This window comes from Nyctibius grandis, unplaced genomic scaffold (genome assembly GCF_013368605.1).
Source record: "Nyctibius grandis isolate bNycGra1 unplaced genomic scaffold, bNycGra1.pri S41, whole genome shotgun sequence".
NCBI lineage: Eukaryota > Metazoa > Chordata > Aves > Nyctibiiformes > Nyctibiidae > Nyctibius > Nyctibius grandis.
In genome coordinates this window covers 85,363-95,855 of record NW_027167475.1, presented here as the reverse complement: position 1 = coordinate 95,855, position 10,493 = coordinate 85,363, and the positions used below count along the sequence as shown (strand labels likewise).

Genomic DNA, 10,493 nt, shown 5'->3' with positions numbered 1-10,493 from the left:
CTCCCTGGCAGTGTTCAAGGCCAGATTCGATAAGGCTTTGAGCAACCTGGTCTGGTGGAATGTGTCCCTGCCCATGGCAGGGGCGTTGGAACTAGATGATCTTTAAGGTCCCTTCCAACACAAACCATTCGACGATTCTATAATTCTCTGAATTTCACACTCAATTATACACCTTAGGAGCTGCTCATCACCTTGGAAGGACCAGGGAGGTTTTTCAGCATGTCCATCAAGAGCCACACAAAAATGGTGCTGAAGTAAAGCAAATGTCAAAATTAGGATGAAATTTGCCTTGAGGGGGTGGGAAATTGGTCATTAGGTGCATGTGAGCATTGGTGTCTCAGGGAAAGGACATCTCCAGAGACAGGGCTGTAACTCAGTCCCTGCTCCGTTGGCCTACCCAAGCACGTCCATCACCATCAGCAATGCCCACCACTGCTCTCAGTAACCCCCCTTGCAGTGATGTAGGCATAGGAAAGGAGGAGGTTTGGTTTGTGGTGCTAAAATGCACTAAAAATGAAAACTGAAGAAAGTTGGTGCCTGTTCAGAGCTGGAGTGACCAACCTGCGCCTTGCTGGGGATTGCTCTGCCAGCAGAAATGAACAGGAAGCCAAAAACCCCAAAGCAACCGACATGTGCTATGCTACAGTCCTCTGTATGGATATAAGGGATAAATATTTCTGTCTGAGTCACCTTTCATCTGCCAGGAAGCCCAGAACAGAGCTAGGACACTCATGACCACCCCCTGAGAGGCCTCCAACTCTCTTTCTCTCAAGGCCTTCTCGCCGTGGCTCAACACCCGCGCATACATATTTTATAAAGGGGACTGCATACATGTGAAGTGTTAAATTAAACAAAATAATTTCATTGTAAACAACATTTTTAAAGCCACCTTGAACTGCCTTAGACAAGTGGGACTTTCAAAACAGCAGAACAGTACGTTGTGTTTGTCCCCAAGTCGTTTTGAGTTTGCAATTTGACAAAAGAGGAACAAACTGAAAGGGAATCAATCCAAGACCTTCTTGGAACAGCCCCAAATTCATCAATGGAAGAGATAAAGTCATGATTAGGAGACCAGTCAAAGTCCCTACAGTAGGGACAACAGTCTTCTGCACCAGGTCTCAGTTCAATTCACCTGCTGCTCCTCGAAGAGTTGCTCATGTCTTTGAGGGCACTGGAGCTGCCATCGCTCTTCCTTCTCTGTGATATTGAGTTTGCAGCATTGAAAGTTATAGAATCAGAGAATCTTTTTAATTGGAAATGACCTTTAAGATCATCAAGTCCAACCATTCAATTATCACTGCCAAGTCCACCACTAAACCATGCCCCTGAGAGACACATCTACATGTCTTTTAAATACCTCCAGGGATGGTGACTCCACCACATCCCTGGGCAGCCTGTTCCAATGCTTGACAGCCCTTTCAGTGAAGAACATTTTCCTGACATCCAATCTAAACCTCCCCTGGTGCAACTTGAGACCGTTTCCTCTCGTCCTGTCGCTTGTTATTTGGGAGGAAAGACCAACACCCGCCTCGCTACTACCTCCTTTCAGGTAGTTGTAGAGAGCAAGGTCTCCCCTCAACCTCCTTTTCTCCAGACTAAACAATCCCACTTCCCTCAGATGCTCCACATAAAACTTGTGCTAGAGACCCTTCACCACCTTCTTTGCCCTTCTTTGGACTCGCTTCAGCACCTCAATGTCTTTCTTATAGTGAGAGGTCCAAAACTGAACACAGGATTCTAGGTGTGGCCTCACCAGTCCTGAGTAGAGGGGGATGATCACTTCCTTAGTCCTGCTGGTCACACTAGTTCTGATACAAGACAAGATGCTGTTGGCCGCCTTGGCCACCTGGGCACACTGCTGGCTCATATTCAGACGGCTGTTGACCAACACCCCCAGGTCCTTTTCAGCCGGGCATCTTTCCAGCCACTCTTCCCTAAGCCTGTACCATTGCGTGGGGTTGCTGGGACCCAAGTGCAGGACCAGGTATGACAGCCTGAGTGAGCCTTCTTTGAGCTCTCCCTGCTGAGCAGCTGCCTGCATGGCGGTGATCTCCCCTTGAGCTGGGACGCCTCTTGAGGTTACTCCTCTTGTCAACTGCAGATCTTTGGTGAGTGACCAATGTCACACATAATCTGGTATAATAGTGCACTAAGATTTAGTATTGGTAACTTTGATTTTGTATTGCTACACTTTGATGCTGCATTGCTCTCTCGGGCATGATTCCCATAGGCCTGGTGAGGAGGTCTCTAGAAGACGTGGGTCAGATCCCCCAATGGCATGTTCTGAGCATGGCAAAATGCTCCCAGACCGGCCTGCTGCCATTACTGCCTTTCTGTGCCCCAGGCCACCCTGGCTTTAGATGTTCTCCGGGCCTTCAGATGAAGTGAGAAACTAGGTGCTCTGGGAGGGAAGAGATCGTCTCCTGGAGGAAGCATGCATGAAAACACTCTATGGCAAGCATCTTGCATGAAGGGCTTTCAAAATGCCACACAATTGTACGTGGGGACACTACACACCTCTCTTACTTTCTTACAATAGGAACGTTAAAGTATTTGAGAAAGATCCCCCACTACTTCCAACAGCGAAATATGACAGATACCAAGCCCATGAGTATCGATATAATTATGTCGATCCAGGACATGTAGCTGTTCTTGGTGGTGCAATATTCCTGCTCCAGTCTTCTGTTCACCAGTTGCATGTAGTTGGCTTTGTCAAAGAAGCCATCGTTGAGCAACACACTCTCCTCCTGTGAAGACAGGCAGGTTGTCACCAAGGAGCAAGGGGAGAGACCCAGCTGGGATCCCTTTGCCATTCCTGCCTGCTAGCCACATCTTGGCCCCTGCACTCTCCCACTTGGTACCTTTGATTTATGGCTCATCATCTTCTGGTGCTCCTCCAGCTGCTTCGCACAGCTCTCCTCCAGCTTCTTTCTCAGCTGAAGTTTGTGCTCTTCGCAGCTGCGTAACTGGTCCTGCAACTTCTGCTTGTCTTCTGCCTCCTACTTCCTCTGGACCTCCCTCTCCTGCTCAGCTCTCTCATTCCGGTCTTGCTCACCTGGTGACAGAGAAACAAGGGTCTTGCAAGGGCAGGAGCTGAGCGCACAAGCCCCCAAGGAGTCCTGTTGTCCCACTCCATCATGCTTGCCCCTCTACAGGCAGTGGCATTTCTCCAGACCACAAGTTACTTTTCAGCTCCTTGTCCTTCTCTGTCAGGGAGATGTCTGCTTTGAGGATGACTTTGGCCACAGCCTGTTTTCTTTGGAGGAACTCCTGCAGGACAGCATCAGCCTGGAGGACCACGGGTAGAAGAGAGGTCAAGGGGAGAAAGAGCAGCTGGGGAGAAACTGTATCTTGGGGGAAGGGGATGGGACATGGAGCCTCTCCCCTTGAAGGGGAGCTGCTCTTGTTCCTACCTTCACCCCTTTGCCAGGAAGTTCCCGATATTTCCTCACCAGTGCCTGCTCGTCTCCTTTGAACAGCTCGTAACCCCCTGGCACACTGTAGGCACCATCTCTGATTCGTCTCTCCATGTCTTGGGAGAGGTCCTTGAGAGCAGCCTCGCACTTGACACGGGACGCCTGCTCGTTGTCCGTGCAGAACTTCTCCTTGACCTGCTGTACCTGGCGCTGTGTGGAAAGATGCAGAGGGAAGGCGTCAGCCCAGGCTGAGCTGCATCCACCACTCTCATGCCAGGCAAAAATCAAGCCAGGTCAACACGGGAATTGGGATCTCCAGTCTGGGGGGTAATCAGCTGGGAGGTGACAGATGGGGAGGGCCTTCTGCACCCACAGACATCTCTGCACCAAGGTGCACAGGGGCAGAGAGCATGCCAGGGACCACGGGCTTCACAAAACACAGGGACAAGAATTCGTCAGCAGCACAGGGGAGGTGTGGAAGGCTACAGGCTTCGAGCCAGGGCACAGACACATCTGGGTGCAGGAAGAGAACGGGCAGGGCTGAGGTTCATCCCCGTTGTAGCAAATCTTTAGAACCCAGGGAGAAGAGGGAGCACAGCAGAGACAGCTTCCAGAATGTGGGAGCGGGCATTGGGACTGTGTCTTCTGGAGAGGACACAGCAGTGTCGTCTGGCAGGAGGCAGGCAGATCCCTGTCCCGCAGGACCATGCTATTTTCCCAGAGCTAAGGGGATGATGGTGTACCTGGGGGAATTCTGGCTGGGCTGGGGATCACCTACTATGAGACCTGCCTGGAAATAGCAGATGTCATCATCGAATGCCCATGCCATGAAGAGCTTCAGTGCCTCCTGCTCGCACTTGGTGTGCAGCTCCAGCAGCTCCTGAACAGTCTCCATGGGCATCTTCGCCCGCTGCTTCATCAGATCCTGGTACAACGTCACAGCCGCTTTCACTGCTGCTGTGTTCTCAATCTCTGCAAGGGCGACCACCGCACTCTCCAGGCACGGCACTGCCCCGCTCTCGATGGCCTTCACGTAGGTCTCTGCCAGTTTCCCCAGCACTGCCAAGGAGGACCAAGGATGAGACATCTGCAGCCTGAACAAAACGCAGGCTCCCATTCACCCTGGACCCGGCCATATCCCTGCTGCCTCCCTCCCACACTCTTCCTCAACTTCTTTTCCTAAGTCTTTCCCACCCTGCCTGCAACATCCAGAAGCTCCAACTCCAGCTCCATGGACAGCAGCCAGCACAAAAGCTCTCCCTTTCCCCACCTGCCTCATTTGACTCTGCATTGGATCCTGCCCCACACACAGGACCAAGAGCTGCTGCCCATCCAACCCTCTGCACAGCAGTACTCACTGTTCCCTGTTACGAAGTGCCCGCCACGGACGGTCTTAGGTGGAGACTTTTCCCAGATGTGGCTGCAGAATTTCTCCACCTGCTGCAGGAATTCAGGCTCGATCTCATCATCCTGAAGCTCCTCCAAGTGGTCCAGGTCCCTCTTTCTGGCCGGTGGGTCAAAAACAAAGCACTTGCGACCTGGAAAGAACTGGTGGATGCATTCCCAGGGCTGGTTGTAGCGTTCGATCTCCGGGCTGCTACCTGTGGGGTAAGAGGACATGGAGCAAGTTCACCAGGCTTGGGCTGTTGTTGAATTACACTCCAATGCTGCTGTGTCTGAGGCTGGACATCTCCAGCAGCACAGCACCATTCCCTTACCAGCCTTTAACTTCAGTGCGTTCTCCAAGTATTCGTCCTCAGAGATTTCCTTCCCATTCAACTCCAGCCGCAGTGTGAAATCTCGGACAGCCCAGACAAAAGTTGGTAAGAAGAGGACAAATTTTTCTGAATCCTTCAGTTCATCTTCACTCTTCTCAGGTGCTGCTTTCAACTTGATATGCTCAGACAGCTTCACCACATAGCTGGAGAGCTTGCTAAGGAAACAGGGACCTCAGGTCTGAATGCAGGGGCATCGCCATCCTGCAACCACTCAGCACTTCATGGGGAAGAGAGGAGACTGTGCAGGGACAGAGAATGGCCTGGAACCACCAGACGGAGGAGGGAGAAAAACCCTAAGCCCTGAGGTCCATGACATGGGACCCCTAAGGACTCAAAGCATGTCACTGGGCACCACCAGAAGGTTCTGCAGCTGTTTGAGGAGCTGGGATTTGTCAACCCCTAGCCCACCACACCGGGAGAGGAGGGCATCCCCTGGTGCTACTGTCCCACCAAGGATACTGCAGCTGGTCCATGGCTTGCTGGTCAATGGTGCCTTTGCTGTTGTAGATCAGGGTGCTGGAGAGCAGTACAGTCAGCACAAAGATCCATGTGTCGTTCTTGTTGTCGCACTGGAACAACAACCCTTGGCTCTTACCAATAACAGCCCCTGAGTATGAGCAAAGCCCCGAATCCCCACACCCTGAATGCCCCTAACCAACAGGCCATGGCAAGACCAGTTTTTGCAGAGACCCATCCCCATGCTATCTCCATGTCTTTCTGTAGCTGGCCTTAACCTCAACTCTTACCTCTCAGGGTCTGTCAAACTTATCTACCCCGACCTCCTTCCCCATGGCCTCTGGCTCTTCCCAGCACACAGGCCAAAGGCCACCAGGGGTGGTGGGAATGCCTTGACTCTGATCACCATGGTTGGGCCCTCAAGAGCTTCCACAAAGTGCTGGGAATGCACAAAGGGACATTCTGCTTCTTCCACACCTTCTCCACATCTCCCAGCCCTTCAGTGTCCAGTAGCACCAGAGTGTGTCCAGGCTTGCAAGGGTGAGGTACACACCACATCCAGATACCTTTGGTGTGGGACTGCACGCTGGAGCCCAGGGAGAAACCTGTGGGGAGGACGCAAGGGTCTCAACAGTGTTAAAGACAGAGTAGGAAAACCCAGGTCCCTTGGCCATGCTGTGCTGGGACCTCCCTCACCTTTCCTCTGACGAGCCAGCCTGTTCATGAGGTACGACTTGCCAGTGCGGTACAGCCCTGCGATGGCCACCACAACCACAGGCTGGGTGACCTTGGACAGCACCTGCAGGGCTTCCTGCTGGACCACCAGCCCCTTCCTCTGGCTGTTCTCAATGAGGCAGACAGGCACTGGCATGAGGATTCTGGAAGCCATTGCTGACAGCGAGCACGGCCTGCAGAGGAGAAGGCGAGACAGGCTGGTTAAGAAGGTGGGGACACCCCACAGTCCAAACACGGACAGTCATCATCCTACTTCATTTTTCGAAGCAAACCATGCATTGCACCAAATTCCTTCCACCACGCCTCCTCTTTTTGCCCCTCGCAAGTGATGCTGTGAAGGCAACACTGACGCTTAGCAGACGTGCACGGCCCCTTCCCCGTTGCCTGGTGACAGAAATAGCTCAGTTTCTGAAAGCCCAGTGGGACAGTGAGAGTACTCTGCATTATGTCCTGAACACCAGTTTGAAGCTTGCTGTGTGGTTAATCATGCAAAAATGGGTGTGGGACACAGCAATGGCCTCAGACAGGGCTCTAGAGCAACAGGAATGATGGGAGGGTCACACCAGCTGCAAGGAAAGGACAGCTTAGTGGGTAAATTGAAGCTTAGGAGAGGTGCTTATGAATTGCTTCATTAATTTCTTATGCCTGACCCCATAAAACCCCTCTCACCCTCCACCGTGCCTCTCACAGGGACATGCTTGGTCCTTGCCCTCACAAGGCTCCCATATCTCCTTTCCTCCTCCTGTGCATTGGTGGGTGATCCCCTTCCCACACTCCAGTGTTTTGGATTTGGGCTGAAAGTAGTGTGGACAATACAGGGATGTTTTTGTTATTGATGAGCAGTTCCTCAAAGGAAAGGACCGTAAAAGTGTCGCACCTGCGGGGAGGAGCGGACAGGACAGGTGACCCAAACCTGACCAACGGGGTATTCCATCCCACACACATCATACTCAGTTTAAAGCTGAGGGACCATGAGGGTCGCGCTCTGTGCCCCCATGGCCGGCGTCCAGGGAGGGCTCTGCCCACACTCCTGCCTTCGCTGAACCTGATCCACGTTCCTGCCTGGTGCCGCGTCTGATTTGGGACTCCCCAGTGCCTGCCCTGCAGTGTCAGCGGTGACGTGGTCGTCATCGTGGGGAGTTCAGTAGTGGTTTTGTGTCTAGTTCATTATTTATTATCCTCTTTTTGCTTGTTATTGTTTATTAAAACCATTTTAACTTTCCAACCATTAAGCCTCTCTCCCTTTTTTCGTTTTTCCCTCTGGGGAAGGAAAGGGTTAAGAGAGAGCGTCTGTCGACCAACCGCTAAACCTCTGCCCAGCCTTAAACACTGACAGATTTATTGGCACCCAATGTGAGGCCCGAGAGGGGCAGCCCCTGAACAATTTGCATCCCCACTGCGGTGGGAGGAGACCTGGACAGCTCAGTCCAGGGACTATCAGATTTCTCCTTGGACAGTGTCCAGGGGTTGGAAGCTAAAACAGCTTGCAACATGCCGATCTTTGTTGCTGGGCACAGTTCTTCCTTTATCGTGTTTTTGTAAAGTTTTGTTCCCAGTTAAGTGTCCTAATACTTTTCCTTTTTTCTGCCAAGCTGCCTCTGCCAGATTTGGGGAATTTGGGATTTTCTTGGGACCATCATAGCAGCATGCTCCTGTTATTGGTTTTCCCAAATGTCCCTGTCACTTGCTGGGGTTGCTGTCACTTGCTGGTGTCAGAAGGAGTCGTTCCACAGCCCGGCTGGCCAACGCTGCTTGGGGGGTGGGGAGGAGGGATTAGAGCAAGGGACTCACCGTCGTCTTCGTCAGCAGCTCTGGGCTGAAACAACTTTGCTGCAGCCTGGGTCCTGCTCTGCCTTTTCTCCTGTGCCCTTGGTCCGTCTCCTCCTGTTCCGGGATATAGTGTGAGTCAGAGACCGAAAGTGAAAGTCACGGACAAGGAGGGAGGAGGAAAACTCCCTCATTGGCTGGTGGTTTGAGCCTGGCCAGCAGCTAAGCATGAAAACTTGGGCAGGCGAGATAAAGACGGTTTAATAAGTGAGGGAACAAGAACAAAAAACAAGTGATGCAAAAGCAAACCCTCACCACCTCCCAGCTGCCCAGACAGTTTCAGAGTTACACCCACCTTAAGAGATATTCCCCCACCCCTTCTTCTGTGAGCCCACTTTCTTATTGCCTAGCATGTTGTTATCTAGCGTGGAAGGGTGGTGAGATAGAGGAGCAGGTTGCCCAAAGAAGTTGTGGATGCCCCACAGAAGTTGTGGTTGGCCCATCATTGGAAGTGCTCAAGCTGAGGCTGGATGGGGCTTTGAGCAACCTGATGGACTACAAGATGTCCCTGCTCACATCGAGGGGGTTGGAGTAGATGATCTTTGAAGGTCCTGGCCATGTTCCCTCCCAACTTCTTGCCCACCCCCACCTACCTCACTGCGCGGGGCAGAGTGGGAAAGAAGAGAAGGCCTTGGTGTTGTGCAAGCACCGTTCAGCAGCAGCCAAAACATCTGTGCGTTATCAACGCCCTTCTAGCACAACGGGCTTGCGATGAAGAACATTAAGAAGGTTCCCCCTTCCCCCTTATATCCACCAAGTGGGCCCCTCACCTCCCCATCCCTACCGCTCCAACTCGACCTCCGCATCGCCCTGTCCCCGCTTGGAGCACCAGCACACATGCTTCCTCTTCTCCTCCACCCACAGACATGTCCCCTCCATCAGCTCTCTCACCCACACCCCAAAAGTCCTGCCATGGCCTCTGCTGCTCTCCCACTTGTGCATCTTCCCCCAGATACTTCTCCCCATGCCCATCGTAGACGTGCCACCACCCCCATGAGCCTCTCATCTGAGGGCCTGCCAAGAAACACCCTGGTCAGCCCCTAAGTCCCCGTGTCCCAACATGCACCCCACCTCCCCCGTGTTCCCCTCTTGCAGACACGTACCATGGTCCCACCGCACTCGTGCCCCTTGTGCAGCCCTCGCACAAGAACACGCACTATTGACACACAGACGTGCTCCTCAGTGCCCCCCCTCAAGCAAACCTCAGCCCCTGCTCTCCCATGGGCACCTTGTTCCCCCAGCATCACCTCATGGACATGCTCCGGACCCCATTACCCTCACTGACCCCTGTACCTCCTCCCCCTCTCAAACGGATGCCCACGCCCCCTTCAAAACACATCCCATCCCCCATGGACACCCCCATCACCCCCCTTGCAGAAACACCATTGCCCCCTTACCCTCACGTGCCCGCATGGCCCCGTTCCCATCTCTCTCACACAGGGGCATGAACCACCCCCCCTAACGCGTGGGCACCCCTCATCCCTGTTTCCCCACTGCTCTCCCCTCAACATGCCCGCTCCCCGTTTCCCCTCACACAAGCGTGGGGGGTAGATCCAATGCCCACGTCCCAGACCTCTGACCCAACTGACAGGTCCCCTGCTCCATCTCGACGCACACTGCAAACACCCAGCACTGACGTGCTCATCCCACAGCCACCCCAAACTCGAGGGTGTCCCCTCATTCAGGTGCCCAGGACACTTGTCACCCTCAGTACCCCAGCACAGACCCAAGGACCCCCTCCTCGCTTGCTGCTCCAGCTTCAAGTTTGCTGGTGAGTGCACACGTGCACAGCAGGGTTGAGGAAGACAGAATCACAGAATCACAGACTGGTTGGGGTTCGAAGGGACTTCAGGAGATCATTCAGTCCAACCCCCAGCCAAAGCAGCGTCACCCAGAGCACGTCGCACAGGCTCGTGTCCAGGTGGGTTTTGAATATCTCCAGAGAAGGAGACTCCCCACCCTCCCTGGGCAGCCTGTGCCAGGGCTCTGGCACCCTCAAAGTCAAGAAGTTTTTCCTCATATTGAGACAGAACTTCACATGCTTCAGTTTGTGCCCGTTGCGCCTTGTCCTGTCACTGGGCACCACTGAGAAGAGTCTGGCCCCATCCCCTTGACACCCACCCCTGAGGTATCTGTGAGCATTGATAAGATCCCCCCTCAGTCTGCTCTTCTCCAGGCTGAACAGCCCCAGCTCCCTCAGCCTCTCCTCATAGCAGAGATGCTCCAGTCCTCTGACCATCTCCGTACCCCTCCGCTGGACTCTCTCCAGTAGCTCCTTGTC

General features: G+C 53.3%; 1 protein-coding gene across 4 annotated transcripts in view; it reads right to left on the bottom strand.

Moving 5' to 3' along the window:
* Positions 1–956: 956 nt before the first annotated feature.
* The window catches only part of LOC137677228 (guanylate-binding protein 1-like), a 17,878-nt gene continuing 8,341 nt past the window's right edge, over positions 957–10,493 (bottom strand). Inside the window, exons 1-11 of one of the 4 annotated variants that reach the window (XM_068424504.1) lie at positions 8,177–8,266; positions 6,347–6,558; positions 6,128–6,255; positions 5,654–5,763; positions 5,135–5,337; positions 4,775–5,017; positions 4,207–4,475; positions 3,414–3,626; positions 3,186–3,288; positions 2,862–3,055; positions 957–2,747 (exon numbers count right to left, since the gene is read on the bottom strand). In XM_068424504.1, coding sequence (XP_068280605.1) covers positions 3,000–3,055; positions 3,186–3,288; positions 3,414–3,626; positions 4,207–4,475; positions 4,775–5,017; positions 5,135–5,337; positions 5,654–5,763; positions 6,128–6,255; positions 6,347–6,539 — 1,518 coding nt within the window. In that variant the 5' untranslated portion in view covers positions 6,540–6,558; positions 8,177–8,266 and the 3' untranslated portion in view covers positions 957–2,747; positions 2,862–2,999. Of the gene's footprint in view, positions 2,748–2,861; positions 3,056–3,185; positions 3,289–3,413; positions 3,627–4,206; positions 4,476–4,774; positions 5,018–5,134; positions 5,338–5,653; positions 5,764–6,127; positions 6,256–6,346; positions 6,559–7,054; positions 7,115–8,176; positions 8,267–10,493 lie in introns of those variants that run through there. The other 3 variants (XM_068424508.1, XM_068424505.1, XM_068424506.1) reach the window with 3 other exon arrangements.